Here is a 19798-nt window from a genome sequence, read left to right as displayed (position 1 = left end):
CCAACACAACCTTCAGAATAACCTGGACCCCAGATCCAACAGTGTCAGGAACTGGCCCCACATCAACAATCTGAAATGAGCTCTGGGATCCCTGGGCCCTGCAGCCAGACTCCAGAACCAGCTCTTCCTGACAGTAGCCTGGCACTAACACTAGGATCTGGCTTCACTTGCCAGTGGGTAGGCAGCAGCTCCAGAGATTTTAGGACCCTGACTCCACCCAACAATGAGCGAGCACTAGCCCTGGGACCCCTTAGAATTCTGCAATCAGCCACCTCATGACCAGGCCCCACTAAACAGCAGCTAGCAGCATCCACACAAGGCAGGGTGTGGCAACCAACTAGATTAGGGGCCAACCAAGCCTACCAGACTGTCCACAGAGCGCACCACAACAGAAGGACCCATGCAGCCCTCTTAGGAGGAACCCCTAAAGCATATAGCTTGGGTGACAAGAGAGGAGTGCACTGCTGGGACGCATAGGATGCTGCCTACAGAGGGCCATTTCTCCAAGGTCAAGAAATGTAACTAACCTACCACACACATAAAAATACAAATAGCAACTTGGACAAAATGAGATAGCATAGGAATATGTTCCTGACAATGGAACAAGATAAAACCACAGAAGAAGAACTAAGTGACATGGAGCTAGGCAATCTATGCCAGAAAGAGTTCAGGGTAATGATTGAAAAGATGATCAAAGGACTCGGGAGAAGAATGGATAAACAGAGTGAGAAGTTACAAATTTTTAACAAAGAGTTAGAAAATACAAAGGACAACCAAGCAGAGATGAAGAATACAACTGAAATGAAAATACACTAGAATGAATTAATAGTAGACTAAATGATTCAGAAAAACGGATCAGTGAGCTAGAAGACAGTAGTGGAAATCACTACAGTTAAACAGAAAAAAGAAGGAAAAGAAACAAAGACAGTTTAAGAGACCTCTGGGAAAACATCAGCACAGTAACATCTGCATTACAGGGGTCAGAAAAGTGAGAGAAAGAGCTTGAGGAAATATTTGAAGAGATAATGGCTGGAAGCCTCCCTAACCTGGGAAAGAAAACAGTCATCCAAGTCCAGGAAGTGCAGAGAGTCCCACACAGGATTAACCCAAAGAGGAACACACTAAGACATATTATGATTGTAATGACAAAATTAAAGATAAAGAGAGATTACTAAAAGTGAAAATCAACAAAAAACATACAAGGGAACTTACATAAGGCTATCACCTGATTTTTCTGCAGAAACTCTGCAGGCCAGAAGGGAGTGGCACAATATATTTAGTGATGAAAGGGATAAACCTACAACCAAGAATACTCTACCCAGCAAGGCTCTCATTGAGAGGTGATGGAGAAATTAAAAGCTTTACAGACAAAAAAGTGATCTAGAAGATAGAATAATGGAAATCACCCAATCAGAACAGCAGAGAGAAAGACAAAAGAAAAAAGATGAAAGCAACACAAAAAAACCTATGGAATAATATAAAGCATGCCAATCTATGCAAAATAGAGATCCCAGAAGGAGAAGAAACAGAAAAGGGGATTGAAAATATCTGAAAAAATTATGTCTGAAAATTCCCAAACCTAAAAAAGGAAACAGATATCCAGGTACCGGAAGCACAAAGGTCCCAAACAAGGTAAACCCAAACAGAACTACACCAAGATATTTTATAATTAAAATGACAAAAGTTAAAAAAAAGAGAGGATTCTAAAGGCAGCAAAAGAAAAATAAAGAATTAATTACAAGGGAATCCCCATAAGGTTATCAGCTGATTTCTCAATGCAAACATTACAGGCCAGAAGAGAGTGGCAAGATGTATTCAAAGTAAGGGAAAACCCTGCAACCTAGGATACTTTACCCAGCAATATTACCATTTAGAATAGAAGTAGAGATAAAAAGTTTCTCAGACAAGCAAAAACTAAAAAAAATACTCTACCCAGCACTCTACCCAGCAATACTAGACCTATGCTAAAAGAAATAATGAAAAATATTCTCTAAATAGAGATGCAAGAATCTATAGGAAAGAGAAAACCACAATAGGAAAGTAAATTACTTAAATACACTAGTACATAGATTACGAAAAAAATTTTTTTAAATTTTATGAAAGCAATTATTTCTACAATGAACAGAAAAGGATAAACATGAAGGTATAAAACAGGACATCGAGGGACTTCCTAGGTGGCATGGTGGTTAAGAATCTGCCTGCAAATGCAGGGGACATGGGTTTGATCCCTGTCCCAGGAAGATACCACATGCTGTGGAGCAACTAAGCCTGTGCACCACAGTGAAGAGTAGTCCCCGCTCTCGGCAACTAGAGAAAGCCCCTGTGTAGCAATGAAAACCCAACATAGCCAATAAAATAAATACATAAAATAAATTTATAAAAAAATAAAAATAAAAAAATAAAATAGGACATCAAAATCACAAAATGTGGGTGAAGGAAGTACAAAAATTTTGATCTTTTAGACTGTGTTTGAGCTTATATAACTACCAATCTAACGCAAGTAGATACAGTAATGGGTGAACATACTTGGAAACTGGGTAACCACAAATCAAAAACACACAATAGATTCACAAACACCAAAAAGAAAGGTACTCAAGCATAATACAAAAGAAAACCATCAAGCCACAAAAAGAAATACAAAAAGCAAAAGAAAGACAGAAGAAAATCAAAATCAACTGGAAAACAAGGTTTAAAATGGCAATAAATACATATTTATTTATTCAATAATTACCTTAAATGTCAATGAACTAAATGCTGCAATCAAAAGACACAGAGTGGCAGACTGGATAATAAAACAAGAACCTACATTATGTTGCTTACAAGAAACCCACTTTAGGGAAAAGACACACATAGATTGAAAGTGAGGGGGAAAAGACACTTCATACAAATGGAAATGACAAGAAAGTGGGGGTATCAATACTCATATTAGGCAAAATAGACTTTAAAACAAAGGCCATAAAGAAAGATAAAGAAGTACACTATATAATGATAAAAGGATCAATACAAGAAAAGCATATTACACTCTTTAACATATACACCCCCAATATAGGAGCACCTAAATACATAAAACAAATACTAACAGTCATAAAGGAAGAAATTGACAGGAATACAACAGTAGATTTTAACAGTGCATGACATCAAGGGACAGATTTTCCAGACAGGAAATCAGTAAGGCAACAGAGATCCTAAAGGACACAACAGAACAGTTAGACTTAATTGATATTTTTAGGACATTACAAAAAAAACCCCAAAGAACAAAAAACCCAGAATACACATTCTTTTCAAGCACACATGGAATATTCTCTAGGACACACCACATACTAGGACACAAAACAAGCCTCAATAAGTTTAAGAGGATAGAAATTATTTCAAGCATCTTTTTTGACCACACTGGCAAGAAATTGGAAATCAAGCAGAGAACAAGAAACATGGAGAGTAAACAACGTGCTACTAAAAAACCAATGGGTCAACGATGAACTCAGAGAGGAAATTTAAAAATGTCTTGAGATGAACGACAATGAAAATACAACCATACAAAATTTATGGATACAGCAAAAGCAGTTCTAAGAGGGAAGTTAATAGTGATACAGGTCTTCCTCAAAAAAATAAGAAAAATCTCAAACAAGCTAACCTATCACCTAAAAGAATTAGAAAAAGAAACAAAACCTGAAGTCAGTAGAAGGAAGTAAATAATAAAGATCAAAGAGAAAATAAGGAATTCTCTGGCATTCCAGTGGTTAGGACTCAGTGCTTTCACTGTTGTGGCCTGGGTTTAATCCCTGGTTGGGGAACTAAGATTCCACAAGCCACACAGCATGGCACCAAAAAAAAAAAAAAAAAAAAAGAAATAAACGAGAGAGAGAGAGAGAGAATAAATAGAGATTAAAAGAAAGTAGGAAAAGAAATTAATAAAACTAAGAGCTGGGGGCTTCCCTGGTGGCGCAGGGGTTAAGAATCTGCCTGCCAATGCAGGGGACATGGGTCCGATCCCTGGTCCAGGAAGACCCCACATGCCATGGAACAACTAAGCCTGTGCAAAACAACTCCTGAGCCTGTGCACTAGAGCCCACAAGCCATAGCTACTGAGCCCATGCTCCACAAGAGAAGCCACCACAATGAGAAGCCCGTGCACTGCAACAGAGTAGCCCCCATTCTCTGCAACTAAAGAAAGCCTGCACACAGCAGCAAAGACCCAACACAGCCAAAATAAATAAAATAACAAACAAACAACTAAGAGCTGGGGAACTCCCTGGTTGTCTAGTGGTTAGGGCTCCACGCCTCCACTGCAGAGTGAGGGTTTGATCCTTGTTTGGGGAACTAAGATCCTATAAGTCGCTGGTGCAGCCAAAACAAAACAAAAAGAATAATTTTAAAAATAAAAAAACAAAAAAACAAAGCTGGTTTTTTGAAAGGATAAACAATATCAACAAATCTGGCCAGACTCACCAAGAAGAAAAGGGAGAGGATCCAGATAAAATAAGAAATGAAAGAGGAGGACTTCCTAGGTGGTGCAGTAGTTAAGAATCCACCTACCAACGCAGGGGACACGGGTTTCATCCCTGCCCCAGGAAGATATGACATGCCGCAGAGCAACTAAGTCTGTACACCACAACTATTGAGCCTGCACTCTAGAGCCTGTGAGCCACAACTATTGAGCCCATGTGCCACAACTACTGAAGCCCATGTGCCTAGAGCCTGTACTCCACAAAAAGAGAGGCCACCACAATGAGGAGCCCGTGCACCACAATGAAGAGTAGCCCCCGCTCGCCGCAACCAGAGAAAGCCTGTGTGCTGCAACAAAGACCCAACACAGCCAATAAAATAAATAAATAAATGATTTATATTAAAAAAAGAAATGAAATAGGAGAAATAACAACTGAAATTGCAGAAATACAAAATTGTAAGAGAATACTATGAATAACTATATGCCAATAAATTCATCATCCTAGAAGAAATGGACAAGTTTCTAGAAACATACAGCCCATCAAAAATGAACAAAGAAGAGATAATATGAAAATCGATTGCTAGAAGTAAATTAGAATGTATACTTAAAAAACTCTGCAAACAAAAGTCCAGGACTGGACGGCTTCACTGGAGAATTCTACCAACCATACAAAGAAAGAACTTATACTGAGTCTTCTCAAACTCTTCCAAAAGATTAAAGAGGAGGGAACACTTCCAAAGTCATCCTATGAAACCATCATCACCCTGATACCAAAACCAGACAAAGATACTATCAAAAAAGAAAATTACAGGCCAGTATCTTTGATGAATATAGATGAAAAAATTCCCAACAAAATAATAGCAAACCGAATCCAACAACACATAAAAAGGATCATACACTACAATCAAGCTGGATTATTCCAGGATCACAAAGATGATTCAACATATGCAAATTAATCAATGTGATAAACTATGTCAACAAGAGAAAAAAAAACCACATATGACTGTCTCAACAGATGCAGAAAATGCATTTGATAAAATTCAACATCCATTCATGATAAAAACTCTTGCCACAGTGGGTATAAAGGGAACATATCTCAACACAATAAAAGCTATGACAATCCCACAGCCAACATAACTCAATGGTGAAAAGCTAAAAGCCTTCCCGCTAAAATCTGGAATAAGATAAGGATGCCCACTCTCACCACTTCTATTCAACATAGTATTGGAAGTCCTAGCCACAACAGTCAGACAAGAAAAAAGGTATCCAAATTGAATGAGAAGACATAAAACTGTCATTATATGCAGATGACATGACACTGTATATAGAAAACCCAAAAGACTCCACAGAAAAACTACTAGAACTGATGAAATGAATTCAGCAAGGCAGCAGGATACAAGGTTAACATATAGAAATTGGTTGCATTTCTTTACACTAACAATGAAATATCAGAAAGGGAAAGTAAGAAAACAATCCCTTTTAAAACTGCATCAAAACAAAACAAAACTTAGGAACAAACAAGACCAAGGAGGTGAAAGACCTATATGCTGAGAACTGTAAAACACTGATAAAGGAAACTGAAGGTAATTCAAAGAAATGAAAAGATATCTCACACTCTTGGATCAGAAGAAGTAATACTGTTAAAACGGCCATACTACCCAAAGCAATCTACAGATTTAATGTGATCCCTATCAAATTACCCATGACATTTTTCACAGAACTAGAAAAAATAATCCTAAAATTTATATGGACCCACAACACCCCCCCCTCCCCGAATTGCCAAAGTAATCTTCGGGAAAAAGAACAAAGCGGGAGGCATAACCCTCCAAGACTTGAGACAATACTATAAAGCTACAGTAATCCCAACAGCATGGTATTACACAAAAACAGACATATGGATCAATGGAACAGAACAGAGAGCCCAGAAATAAACCCATACACCTATGATGAATTAATCTTTGACAACTGAGGCAAGAATACACAATGGAGAAAAGACAGTCTCTTCAGCAAGTGGTGTTGGGAAAGCTGGACAGCTGCAGGTAAATCAATCCCAGGACTTCCCTGGCAGTCCAGTGGTTAAGACTCCATGCTTCCACTGCAGGGGGCATGGGTTCCATCCCTAGTCAGGGAACTAAAGAACCGACGCCCTGTGGCACAGCCAAAAACAAAACAAAAAACAAAACCCAAAAAACCACTCCCTCACACCATATGCAAAGATAAACTCAAAATGGCATAAAGACTTAAATATAAGATGTGACACCATAAAACTCTAAGAAGAGAATACAGGCAAAACATTCTCTGCCATAAATCGTATTAATGTTTTCTTAGGTCAGTCTCCCAAAGCAATAGAAATAAAAGCAAAAATAAACAAATGGGGCCTAATTAAGCTTAAAAGCTTTTGTGCAGCAAAGGAAATCACAAACACAATGAAGAGAAATGGGAGAAAATATTTGCATATGAAGTGACCAACAAGGGATTAATCTCAAAACAAACAAAACAGCTCATGCAGCTCAATATCAAAAAAAAACAACCTGCTCAAAAAATGGCTGGAAGATCTAAATAGACATTTCTTCAAAGAAGACATATAAATGGCCAAAAAGCACATGAAAAAATACTCAACATCACTGAACTATTAGAGAAATGCAAATCAAAACTACAATGAGGTTATCACTTCACACCAGTCAGAACGGCCACCATCAAAAAAATCTACAAATAATTAAGGAGGTGTGGAAAGAAGGGAGTCCTCCTACACTGTTGGTAGGAATATAAATTGTTGTAGCAAGTATGGAAAACAGTATGGAAGTTTCTTAAAAACCTAAAAATAGAGCTACCATATGATCCAGGAACCCTACTCCTGTGCATGTATCCAGAGAAAACCATAATTCAAAAAGATACATGCACCCCAATGTTCACTGCAGCACTATTTACAATAGCCAGGACATGGAAGCAACCTAAATGTCCACTGACGGATGAATGGATAAAGAAGTGGTACATATATACAATATATACATATATACTCAGCCATAAAAAAGAATGAAATAATGCCGTCTGCAGCAACTTGGATGGACCTAGAGACTATCATACTAAATGAAGTAAGTCAGAAAGAGAAAAACAAATATCATATGATATCACTTCCATGTGGCATCTAATAAATGATACAAGCAAACTTACTTACAAAACAGAAACAGGCTCAGACATAGAAAACAAATTTATGGTTATCAAAGGGGAAAGGGTGGGAGGAGTGATAAATTAGAAGTTTGGGAATTAGCAGATACAAACTACTACATATAAATCAATAAAATAGATAAAAAACAAGGTCCTACTATATAGCATAGAGAACTATATTTAATATCTTAAAGTATAGTGGATATACTCAATATCTTGTAATAACCTATAATGGAAGATAACGTAAAAGAAAAGAATGTATATATATATAACTGAATCACTCTGCTACACATCTGAAACTAACACACTGTAAATCAACTATACTTGAATTAAATAAAAAAAATTTTTAAATTTACTGCTAACTCTAGAGCTGCAACACTTCAGTGACATGGGTGATTACTGATATATATTTTTACGTTCTGGTCTGTCGATGTATGCATTGCTAGTTGCGTCAGAATTATCAGGATTAATATATTAAATAAAAAACTAACACAGAGATCCATGGGCTCCACCTGTCCAGACTGACACAGTAGTTCTGGGGGAGGGCAAAAAAATCTGTGTTTTTGAAAGCACCCCGAGTGTTTTCGATGTTCTGCTAAGTTTTGGAAGTAGTAATGAACTAGGAATCGAGCACTATTGGTCATAAAACTTAAGACAAATAATATCACCTTCCTGTGCCTTCTTTTGTCTTTAAAAAGGGAATTGGACTAGATGATAACTAAGACCCTTCCCTGGGTCAGAGGTGAAGGTTTTCAAATTCTTTGATTACCGACATTCTGAGGCAAGCTTAAACTACTTGTACACAGTAAACATTCAATAAATATTTGTTTAGTGATAAGTGACACAAATTATATTAGCTCTAAAAGTTTACAAAGGATTGAGGCTGGGGTGATTTCCCTGGGTTCAAATAATGGTACGTCCATTTTGTAAAGCCCATCACAATGTGCATGTACACTAAACACCTGAATATATACAAATACCTTGCCAAGCACCCTGGGAAATAAACAGCGGTCTTACAGATGGGGGATCAACAACTGCAGCCCTGCTGTGAGCAAAATGAAACAACGAGCAAAACAGCACAAAGTAGTGGTACTGGACAGCTCAGTTAACCTGGCTCTGAAAATTTAGGGTGAACAGACAATGCTGAGGTTAGTACGAAGTGCCTACTCCGCGGACAATCTTAAAGAGTTTTAAAACTGGGGGAAACAAGATTCTGGAAACGTGTCTCTGAATAAAGTCAGACGTCTAGGACACACTGCTAACAACTGCGTCTGCCAGTCAACAAACCCTTGTAGGTTACGGCATTCCCATTTTCTTCTCTTTTTTTTTGTAAAGCTACTAGGTGATTGCAGAGTACTGAAAGTCACAGCGAAAATAAAGCGGACCTGACCTGAAATGCACGCTGTAGTTTACCAAAGGCCTGGGTTCGAGGACAGCGCCTAAGTAACACAGTCTAAGTTTGAACAGGCCGCGAAAGATATCAGCCCTCCCGGAACACAGAGTACCTTACGGTCGCTCCTGACACACCTACGAGAGGGCAGGGAGTATCAGCTTCATTTGACAATAATGACAAGGGTTCAGAAAGACGCCTGGCGGGGCTCTAGTGGCGGAGCCAGGCGGGAAGGAAGCCAGGCCTTCAGAGGCAAGCTCTCAGAAGAGGACGGTCCTCTTCTCAGTCCTCGGCCCTCCCGCCTCAAAACCTCGGGGAGAGGCCCGGCAGCAGGGCCGCCAGGACCCGGAGTGGGCTGGGAGGAAGTCGTGGCACCCTCGCCTCACGCTCGCCCGAGCAGGCAGGGCACCGTCTTCCTACAGAGCACGCAGGCATCGGTGACACGGTGCCTTTTCTCACCTCTCCGCAGGGCCGGGGAAAAAAGCCCGCGAGGAGTTGAAACCCGGCGGCCCCCGCTGCCCTCAGAACGCAGGAGCCGCCAAACCCAGCGACCCCACATGTTCTCGGTTTTCCAGCTGGCCGGGGAGGGCGAAAGGCTGGATGAATCGCGCTCAGGCTCTTGGGTAAGGTAGTTCTGGTACCGTGAGGATGCTAGGAAATGTAGTTTTCGACCTGTCACACAACCGCCTCCCGGCGCAGGCTCGCACGGCAGTGCCGCAAAGCTGGGCCTCTTCACAGGCCGACCCACAGTTCATTACCATGGTTCAGAGCAGTCCGCTTCTCCCACCGCCCCTCCCCAATCCATGCAGGCCGTTACCGCCCTAACAAACGTAATCTTGTTTGAGAACTTTCCGGCGCCCGTTTCCTGGCAAAGAGGTGTACAGCACAACAAACGACTCCCGCCGGAGAGCCAGTGACCATTTCCAATTTGGGTGAGCGGGAAACGGAGTCACGTCTAGCCCCACGGCAACCTGGGAAGTGCAGTCCTCGGCCGCTGAGCATCCCGGGGGATCGCGCAGAGACCTTCTGGGAAGTGTAGTCCCGCCAGCCCTTATTCTTGCTGCTTCATATCCTGCTGCTTTGCCCTCTGGTGTACAGGAGGAAGAAATGTATTTGGTTTACTCGCTCTCTTCAGGGAAACTGAATTCCTTCGTATCTAGGGTGGACCAGATTTTAAACGTTTATCCCTCTCAGACCTCAGTACTCCAGACTTTTCCCCACCATGGTAAAATATTGAAAATAACAACACAGAGTAGTTGTGAGCACATTAAAAGCACACGATTCCTGCCAGGGCTTTAACAGAAAATAAATGAAGAGGAAATATAAATGACTATTAAAAAATTGAAGAAAAACAAACAAACAAACAAACAAACCAGTTTAGTCTCACCAGTTTAAAAAAAATAAAACACAAAGATATACCATTCTTACCTGTTAAAAGATTTTCTAAAAAATAATTATTGATTCTACAAAATAAGCCATCAGATAGGTTTACTTCAAAATGCTGGCAGGAATCTGTTAGTACAACATATTTGAAAATAATTTAATAATATATATAAAACTCTAAAAATTGAATATATACATTATATATATATATATCCCCAATATGAGTATAATCTGATAAGTGATATGAGTAAAGTCAACAGGCATTGTTAATTAAAAATAACTCCAGCTGCTCTGGAAGAGCTCACAGCCTGGGAGATATAGATCAGTAAGTGGGAACACAAATTACTTTAAATTCAGTAATGATTATAAAAAAAAGTACCTCTTTTATATTAATACCTATTATTATTTGTATTAATGTAAAATTCTCTCCCCAACACAAATATACAGTGTTGATGATGGGCCAATCACATTCTTTTTTATATGGAATTGGCGATTGGATTCCGGGATTCTTAATCATCTTCTGAAGTTCGCCGGAACTACAGCAAGTGAATTTGCAAGCTGGCACAGCCACATTTTGCCAGAGAAAGCAGAAACAGGGGTAGCAGATGGAATGCGAGTCCAGGTGGTATTCAGCTAATAGATTTAGCTACTTCCTGAGACCTCCCTAACGCTCCTGGGTTTCCAAACTCTCCATTGTTGCTATTATTGTATGCTGAAAGTCTTAACTGATAAAAATATTTTCCCATAAATGTGTTAATATTTTCCCGTAAATGTGTTGAGAGGAATAAAGGAGCTAATGCGTATAAAATACTCAGCATGGTACATGGCACATGTGAACACCTAACAAGCAGCAGCTCTTCCTTCAGGTGGAATTTATCAGCTTGGTGTTGGATGGTCACTGCTTATCTCCCACTTGCTAAACAGTAGTTACCTATGCCTTGAATTAGTTGAAAATAGGAAAATAATAATTTTACATATGTGGTGGGTAAAGAGTGCAAGATATGTTTAAACCGGGGACTCCTAAGGGTAAAAAAAACATAATAAAAGTGGTCCTTCACAGTCAAAAAATCAGAACCCACTTTCCTGCTACCCTATTGGCCTCTGAGATATGGATTAACTAGGTTGCTTTCAAGAGGCAGCATTTCTCATGGCCAGGTCCCCTCATCAGACACTGGGAGCAGCAATGATTCCTTAGCTTGCATTAGTGAATGGCATATAGTGTTTTATGGAAAGGTGCTCAAACTGGCTTTTATCAGTTTGGGCTCAAAAACTTTTGAAATCTCCTGAGAGTCTACTCAAAATTCTACCCAAATTATTGTCTTTTTTATTCTTCTTTTTTCAGTTTTATCTCCCCCAATTCCATCCAATCTTCCAAATAACTCCTATGTCCCAATCTATCAGGTCTTCTCATCAAACTATGACTATATTTTGAATGTTTTTCATTCTTTCAACACATGTTTACCAAAGGCTCGTTGTGAGCCAGGCATTATGCTAGATGTTGGCGAAAACGGTGACAGATGTGCTTCTACGATCTTGCACTCTTTACCCACCACATATGTAAAAGCATTACTTATCTTCTTATTTTCAATTAATTCAAGACATAGGTAACTACGGTTTAGCAAGTGGGAGATAAGCGGTGACGATCCAATACCAAGCTGATAAATTCCAGCTGAAGGTACAGGTACTTGCCAATTTCTTTGATTTCTAGTTTCATCTCCAGTGACAGTACAATTTCTTTAGGCATTGTGAAATGCTGGGACCCTCTCGAGGATCCCAATACTCTATCCTCTTATGCCCAGAGGTCTGGGGACCCAGTTGGGACATAATTGCATGAGATGGTCAGAGGTCCTTCAGCTCTGTGAATGTAGCTCTGGTGACTTCAAGGAGAGTGGATGCATCCTGGGCCACTCACGTTGGTCAGTTATTTTCTCTTAGAAGAGGTGATGTGAAGGAATCCCAGTGCATTTTTTAAGGCAGGTGAATGAGGCATTGAGAGAGACCGGTGGGATCCAATGGGCTCCATTTCCTTCCTTAGCTTACTTGCAGTTCTTGACACTAGAGGGCGTATGTGGACTGAACAGAAGATAATCCTTTGCCCTATTTCTGCAACGAATTTTACAGTTTTTCTGTAATCCTTGAGTCAGAGGAGCCCATTGTCACAAAAGCTTTGTGTTATTTTATGTTAACATCACATTTTTCATGGCTTGAAAGTGACCACCAACCCCTGTCCCCCACAAATACAGGGAGAAATTTTTCCTGATTGTACAAGGGGCCTGGCAATGACACCTTATTACCAGTTTGCTAATTACAAGGAATCAAAGGAAAGAATGATTGAAAGAAAAGAAAAAGAAAAAAAAGAATTGTTAAAACATTATATACCTTGTAATGTTACATCATATTTGATAGTGTCTCTCAATGATTTTTCATTTATTCCCACAACTAATCCTTGAGCAGTATTTATGGTGCCAGGCTCTGTGCTAAGCCATGGGAATCCAGACGTAAGACACAGTCCTGCCCTCTGTAGAGGATACCCAGTCATATCTGGGTCTTTCACAAAAAAAGTCCACTCCCTTTCACAAACAATTCCCCATCCACTTAAAAAAGTAATGGGTCTTCCCTCAAAAGGTTAAACATAGAATTACCATATGACCCTGCAACCCCACTCCTAGATGTCTATCCAAAGAATTAAAGCAGTACACATACACGCACACGCATGTTCATAGCAGCACTAGGCATATTAGCCAAAAGATAGAAACAGCCCGACTATGTCTATCATAGGATGAATGGATAAACAAATTGTGGCATATATATATGAAAGGGGTGGATAGCATATATATATATATATATGAAAGAGGTGGATGTTTTCCTGTGGAAGACCCAGGGTGACAAACGTGTCCTCTACAGATGAACAGAATATGCATAGGTTGGACGTGAGAGAATTTGAAATGGAGAAACAGCAACACTCCAAACTGCTATGGGAAGGAGGGAATGTTTGTAAGACATGAGAAGTAGCCTGGGGTAGAGGACCTCCAGGTGGTGGGAGACTCCTGAATATAGCACGTCATCTGGAGGTGGTGCTCTTCCCTTGAAAGGCTGAGGGACACATGCAACGCTGCTCAGCTGCAAGCAGCTGCAGAAAGGCAAGCAGGATTGTGAACCTCTTTAAGTTGGAGCATTTTGTAGATATTTGCATTGATATATTAGGATTAATGGCCACTAGAACCATAAAAATGTTGATTTCATGATTCTATCAGCACTTAAGCCATGAACTTGGAACTACTACAGAAAGGGAGACATATAAAATAAGCTACAAGGATATATTGTACAACACATAGGTAATAGCCAATATTTTATAATAACTATAAATGGAATATAACCTTTAAAAATTGTGAATCACTAAATTGTATACCTGTAACATATAATATTGCACATCAACTATACTTCAATTTAAAAAATTAAAATGCAAAAAAAAAATATTCAACATCTCAAAAAAAGAGAGAGGCTGAGAATTCTCAAAATCTCAAGACTAGGAGGTGGCCATTAGAGACAGATATGTGTGGACCGTGGTTCCCTGTGGGCCCAGAAAAGGATTATAATGCAAAATCAGGATGACAAATGAAGACCTTCTGGACCGGAAGAGGGCAAAAATGTTCTTTAGACATACCTGGCTAAGCATCAAGAGTTTCACTGTTCCTGAAGTTACATTCCTATCCCATGGTGGTGGTTATAATTGATTTTATGTACACTTATGCTTAAATAATTTGCATGGTAATTTGTATTAGTTTATTTCATAGGTTAGTTTTGTTTATTCTCAATTTTTTGCAGCCATGATAAGGTTCTAAGCATGCAGATAAGATTCAGATGTCCAGAATGGGCAGATCAATTATGCAGCTTACAGATACAAAATGCAATCTGAATATAGCTTTTTTCTGTATTCAAGGCCTTGAGAGAAACACTATTTATGTTGCCACCTTAGTCAAATAGTTGCCAAGATGTCAGTATGGCATCTGACAAGACAGCTGGCTCTTAAGTACATGGGCACATGCTAAAGGTCTAATCCTCTTCCCGTTTAAGTTATCCAGACAATTGTCATGGTCACCCCTAAATTTAGCAGCACAGCACAGAAAAGAAATATCAGAATTTATGTCCTCTTGGAAAGGTAGGCACTGGAAGGCATTCACATCTGGGTTTGAAATACAAAGCCTATGGTCTGGAAAATAAGTAGTTTCTTCATAGAAAATTCCAACTAGGAGGAGAAAATCTTGGAATCAATCTTGCCTTTGCCTACAAATGATCAAACTGTAATTATCACATTTAAGTGGTAATTGTTCCAATTGTACCAGAATGGGATGCTCCAGCCCTTTATCTTCTGCTGACACAAATAGAATTGCTCTGAAGATGGAATGGTGCTTCCAGAACAGCTTGCTTTGAGCTTGTTCTTTTTATAGTGAATCCAGGGTTAGGGAAAGGTGCTGTGTGGGCAGGCCCCATCAGGTCTGCTGGGGTGTCAGCTTCTGAAGCTCTTTCCTCTTCACAGCTGAGCCCTTTGATACCCACCTGCAGACCCAGCCCCCAGAGTAGCACCCACATGGATCTAAGGCATTAGGACTTGAATCATTCTTGTCAGACCTAGGACTTAGACAGCAGGCCTGATAGTTCTCAGATATGCCACAAGGCAGATGAAGTGGGGAGTCTGTCCTGAGAAGCTTTCATGGGGGCAGGATGAGGACAACAGTGCTTCAATAATAGGGTTCCCCAGAGAAAGGGAGGAAGGAAAGAAGGAAAATATCACATACTGAGCAACTACTGTGTTCTAGGCACCATGCAGGGCACTTGTTCACATGTCATTTTAGTTAGGCAGCAGAATCCCAGGTAGGTGAAATACAGTGGACAGAAATGATGTGGAGGGACTTCCCTGGTGGTGCAGTGGTTAAGAATCTGCCTGCCAGTGCAGGGGACACAGGTTTGATCCCTGGTCAGGGAAGATCCCACATGCCGTGGAGCAATTAAGCCCATGCGCCACAACTACTAAGTCTGCGCTCTAGAGCCCCTGAGCTACAACTACTGAGGCCACGTACTGCAACTACTGAAGCCCACACGCCTAGAGCCCGTGCTTCGCAACAAAAGAAGCCACCTCAATGAGAAGCTCGAGCACCGCAATGACAAGTAGTCCCCGCTGGCCGCAATTAGAGAAAGCCCACACACAGCAACAAAGACCCAATGCAGCCAAATCAAATAAAATAAAACGAGAAAAGAAAGAAATGATGTGGATACAGTATTTGGGAGTCAGCCAGGTGAGCAGTCCTCATCTGGCAGTGCTAAGGTCTTGAGTTCTGTTTTTGGCTTTCTGTCTCTGGAGAAGCAAGTAGCAAACACCAGTCAGGGGAGCAGGACCCAAAGCAGACACCAGTCCCGGGAACTACCTGTGAGCAACTGGGGTGAGCTTAGATAAAATGGTGGTGGGGTTGAGACAGTACGTGGGAGCTCATGAACTCATTTTTCACCCCCTGGTTGTAGATTGTGGTGGAAAGCAGGTGGGGAAATGATGAGAAATGAAGCAGGAGCAAGACCTTGAAAGATCTTGTATATTACACAGAGAGGTCTCAACTTTCTCCTAGGACACTAGGAGGAGATTGGAGGGTTTTAAGGATGCGATTTCATATGGAACTGGGATCTCACTTTGGCTGCTCCGTTGAGATGGGAAGGGTAAGATGTAGAGTATGAAGGTTGTTGGTGGACACCATGCTCCATGCTGGGCAGATACTGTCTTCGCTAGGAATTGTTTGGTTGCTAGTGACAGAAATTCACCTTGAGAACCAGCTGTGTGTTGGTTGCACACACATCCTTCTCTAACAGACACAGGCGGACAGTTCCAGATGTATCCTGCAACTGCTGAAAGAGGGGCTTGAATATAACCAAGCCTCTGACCATCTCATTTTTTCTCCCTTCTTCTGGCCAACTCTGCAAGGTGGAGTAGAGGTTATAACGGACTGTGGAGCCAGATGACCTTAGGCTTTGTTACTTACTAGCTGTGTGATACTGAGCAAGGTACTTAACCTTGCTTTGTCTCAGTTTCCTTATTTGTAAACAAAGATAATTATATCATTTCCTCCTTGGGTTGTTGTGAGGACTAAATAGATTATGGACTAAATGGACATAAAGGACTTGGCATAATGCCTGGTACATAGAAGTTACTTAAAAAGTATTAGCGGATATTACTATTATTTGGTTGCAGTCTGGCTTTTTTCAAATGGGAGGAAAACAGCCTCTGACAGCTCTAAAGTTTTCATCTGGCTTCGGCCACCAGAGAGAGACTGATTGGGTTTTCTCTGATTCCAAGTCCAAACATTGAAGGGAAGAGATTCACGAGCCAGCTTGAATTTGGTTTTACTCTTGAACCAATCAATCTGGTCCAGCAGGCAAGTGCCATGATTGCTTCACTTTGATCTATGGTCCCACAGATAGCTACAAGGACCACCAAGACAAAATCCCTGGCCTGTCTAGTGGAGGAAAAGGCAACTCTCCCAGGTGACTGACACTGTGATGCAGGTGCTTACCAGATCCAGTAGACCTTCTCATTTCAGAGGGTATGTACCAAGGCCTTTGGGACCTCTGAACTTGAGGAATCCTCTATAGCTTCATACTCTCCCACAGAATTCAGAAAAAATACAACAGAAATATCAGACTCAATAGGTAGACGTGACAAAGGAGTATGGAAATACGGTGCTTGGCTCCTGCGTAGCTGGTTGGCTCCCTGGCCCTATCATCTCAAGCTCCTGCCTTACAGCTGGTACCTGAACCCTGGCTTCTAGTCATCAGTGCTCAGCCCTGCCCCCTTGGTCCTCGGCCATCCCCTCTACACGGCCTTCCTCTTTCCCTTATTAGAGGACCTGGCCTGCATCTCCTGATGCCCCAGCCCTTTTGTTGGGGTTCAGGGGTAGGTTTCAAACCCTTACCAACTCCTTCTTCTCTAAGAGAGTGGGATAAAGGTGAGGGTGGACCAGGAGGCACCAACATTCTCTGTCCCCTTTCTCCTCTAAGACCTTGTTTACGCCAAACCTCTGCACCACCCTCTTGGTTCAGTGATACTTGCCTGTACCCCAGCCTCACAGCAGCTGTGATTCAAATTCTCTCCTCAACAAAACTCCAAATTAGCCATATCTTGGACCTTAGGGTAGTTTGAAGCTGTTCAAAAATGGATAATCTTAAACTCTGTAAACATCAATGGTCTACAGTGCAAATGTGGAGTTCATCCTGTCTCCAGGCATCGACTGAAAGTTTCTTGGTGCGGGTGGCATTCAGCTGATTTTGACACAGTAGGAGAGCAGTGTGGACAGTCAGAGTGAGGGCAAGGTGCAGGCAGACAGGGCAGGTCATGTGCTGGAGCTGGTGAAAGTTAGATGCGTCCAAGCCTCAGGGCGAATGGTGAGATTAATAGGAGATACGGCTGGAATGGCACTAAGTCCTTGGAATCTCCAAGGTGAACAGCGTTCTCTTCCCCAACAGCTGCATGTGGGTAAGGTTTTGTGTGTCCCTTGCACTGTTGTAAGCAATGAGTGGGAGCCTTTATGATGAAGAAACAGGGTGGAGTTGGTGGGCCATGTGTGTTGCTGTCCTTGTGGAAGTCAAGCTGACTGTGCTGTGCGAGTCTTGTTGGCCATGGTAGATTTAAAAATCCCTCACCTCACAAAATCTTACCCATCCTTGTGTCACTTTCCAGAAGATTCTCAGAGCAGTGCTCAGTGAACACGTTTGGAAGGAAGATGAGCTGCCTTGCAAGTGAGCTTCTCAGAAGAGAAATACCTCCCATTTAAGACTTTCTCAGATTTCCTATCTCTGATGGATAAATTATTTGATGACACAATTAGTTGCTTCACTAGACTATAAATTCCAGGAGGGCAGGGATTAGGTCCCATTTTTGTCAATAATTCCAGCGTCTTGCCCAGGGCCCAAAGGAAAGGAAGTTCTTATTTTTGTGTTATTTATTTATTTATTTATTTATTTATTTATGGCTGTGTTGGGTCTTCGTTGCTGTGCTGAACCCGTGTCCCCTGCATTGGCAGGTGGATTCTTAACCACTGTGCCACCAGAGAAGTCCCGAAAATGAGTTCCTAACAGAGCTTAGGTAAACTGAGCTGTGATGACGTGTATGGGAGTTTGAGATGGGGAACAACTTTGGAAAGTGGAAGGCCAGGAGCAGTCTGAGAGGTTGTGAGGGGGGTCTGTCAGGGTTCATAGTTAGAAATAACAGAATCTCTTTACCTGGTTAGCAGAAAGGGTTCACAGAATTGCTTGGAGATTCAAAGAAACAGAATCTAAACTGAGCTTCCAGGAATGACTCCCCAAAATCACATCGCAGAGTTGCTGCCTTTGCCAAAATCAGGAAGCTGCTGCCACAGCTGAACCCAAGCCAGTTCGACTCTGTTCTACCCCCAAACTGATGCTCTGTCTTTTTCCCCATGTGACTCCGTTCTGAATTTGTCTTAGGCCAGTGCCTCTGACTAGAGAAACTAAATCACATTCAGAATATAGGTAAGAGGAAGTTTGGGAAATTGTGTTTTTAGTTTTGCAGACTCTGTCAAGAGCGTCATAGAGGGGCCTGCATAAGCCAATTCACTGTGGCTGCCATAGCGGGGCTGCTGGGAAGGCTGCCAGGGTGGGGATTAGGCACAGGGAACCACACTCCCTCATTCATTCAGTGAACATTCCCTGAGAAGCTGCTGTGTTTAGGGCCTGAGCCTGGAGCCTTGCCCTTGGGGCCTGACCTTTGGAAGCAATAACGCAGACATGGTCAGGATGAAACTCTCTTGCCTGCCTCTGGACAGGACCAGCTCCAGAGATTGGGTGAGGATGGTGCTGCAGGTGGGAGTCAAGTATCATCCCAGACCTCACCCACTGGAGGACAAGGGGTTCAGATCCTGGCAAGGAACCAGGCGGGGCCTATCAACAGGAAAATTAACCGTCCGGGCAAAGGTCACTCTTGCAAAGATTCTCTGAGCTGGAAGGGCCCTGGAGGTTAGCTAGTCCAACTGTGGTGGTTACACACGCTTCCTCCTCTCCAGTGTCTCTAAAGAGTGATTGCAATTATTTTTAGTTTTATCCAGATTCTTATTTTTTAGTTTTCAGGTTCTCATCTTATGAGTCACTATGTGGCAGGTTGTCTCCCAGATAAAATATGGGAATAGAAAATCAAGTAACAGTGAGTTTTAAAATGTTAATAAAATCAGGGTACAAAGGAATCATAAGAGGTTGGTTCCCACCACAGCTGAGTTCATGTGTCAGACAGTTGAGGCTGTGGGTTTGGTCCTCTGTGAAGGACATAAGATGGGAAAATGCTCATCACAGAAAGAAGAGCTGGAGGGGATACTGCCAAAATCAGAAGAGAATGTGTGTAAACAAGCTTCCTTTGTAGTAAC

At 41.4% G+C, this 19798-nt stretch overlaps 1 protein-coding gene across 9 annotated transcripts in view; it reads right to left on the bottom strand.

Annotated features, from left to right (window-relative positions):
* Window positions 1-19798, bottom strand: part of CCDC90B (coiled-coil domain containing 90B) — a 148705-nt gene that overhangs the window by 28653 nt on the left and 100254 nt on the right. For 2 of the 9 annotated variants that reach the window (XM_057748709.1, XM_057748711.1), the window contains exon 1: window positions 9459-9876. The exons of 2 other annotated variants lie outside the window; for them this stretch is intronic. In XM_057748709.1, the coding sequence (XP_057604692.1) occupies window positions 9459-9558 (100 nt within the window). In that variant the 5' untranslated portion in view covers window positions 9559-9876. Of the gene's footprint in view, window positions 1-9114; window positions 9311-9458; window positions 9903-19798 lie in introns of those variants that run through there. 5 more of the 9 variants (XM_057748713.1, XM_057748712.1, XM_057748710.1 and 2 more) reach the window with 5 other exon arrangements.

Source organism: Hippopotamus amphibius, chromosome 9 (genome assembly GCF_030028045.1).
Source record: "Hippopotamus amphibius kiboko isolate mHipAmp2 chromosome 9, mHipAmp2.hap2, whole genome shotgun sequence".
NCBI lineage: Eukaryota > Metazoa > Chordata > Mammalia > Artiodactyla > Hippopotamidae > Hippopotamus > Hippopotamus amphibius.
This window is presented reverse-complemented; position numbering and strand designations above follow the sequence as displayed.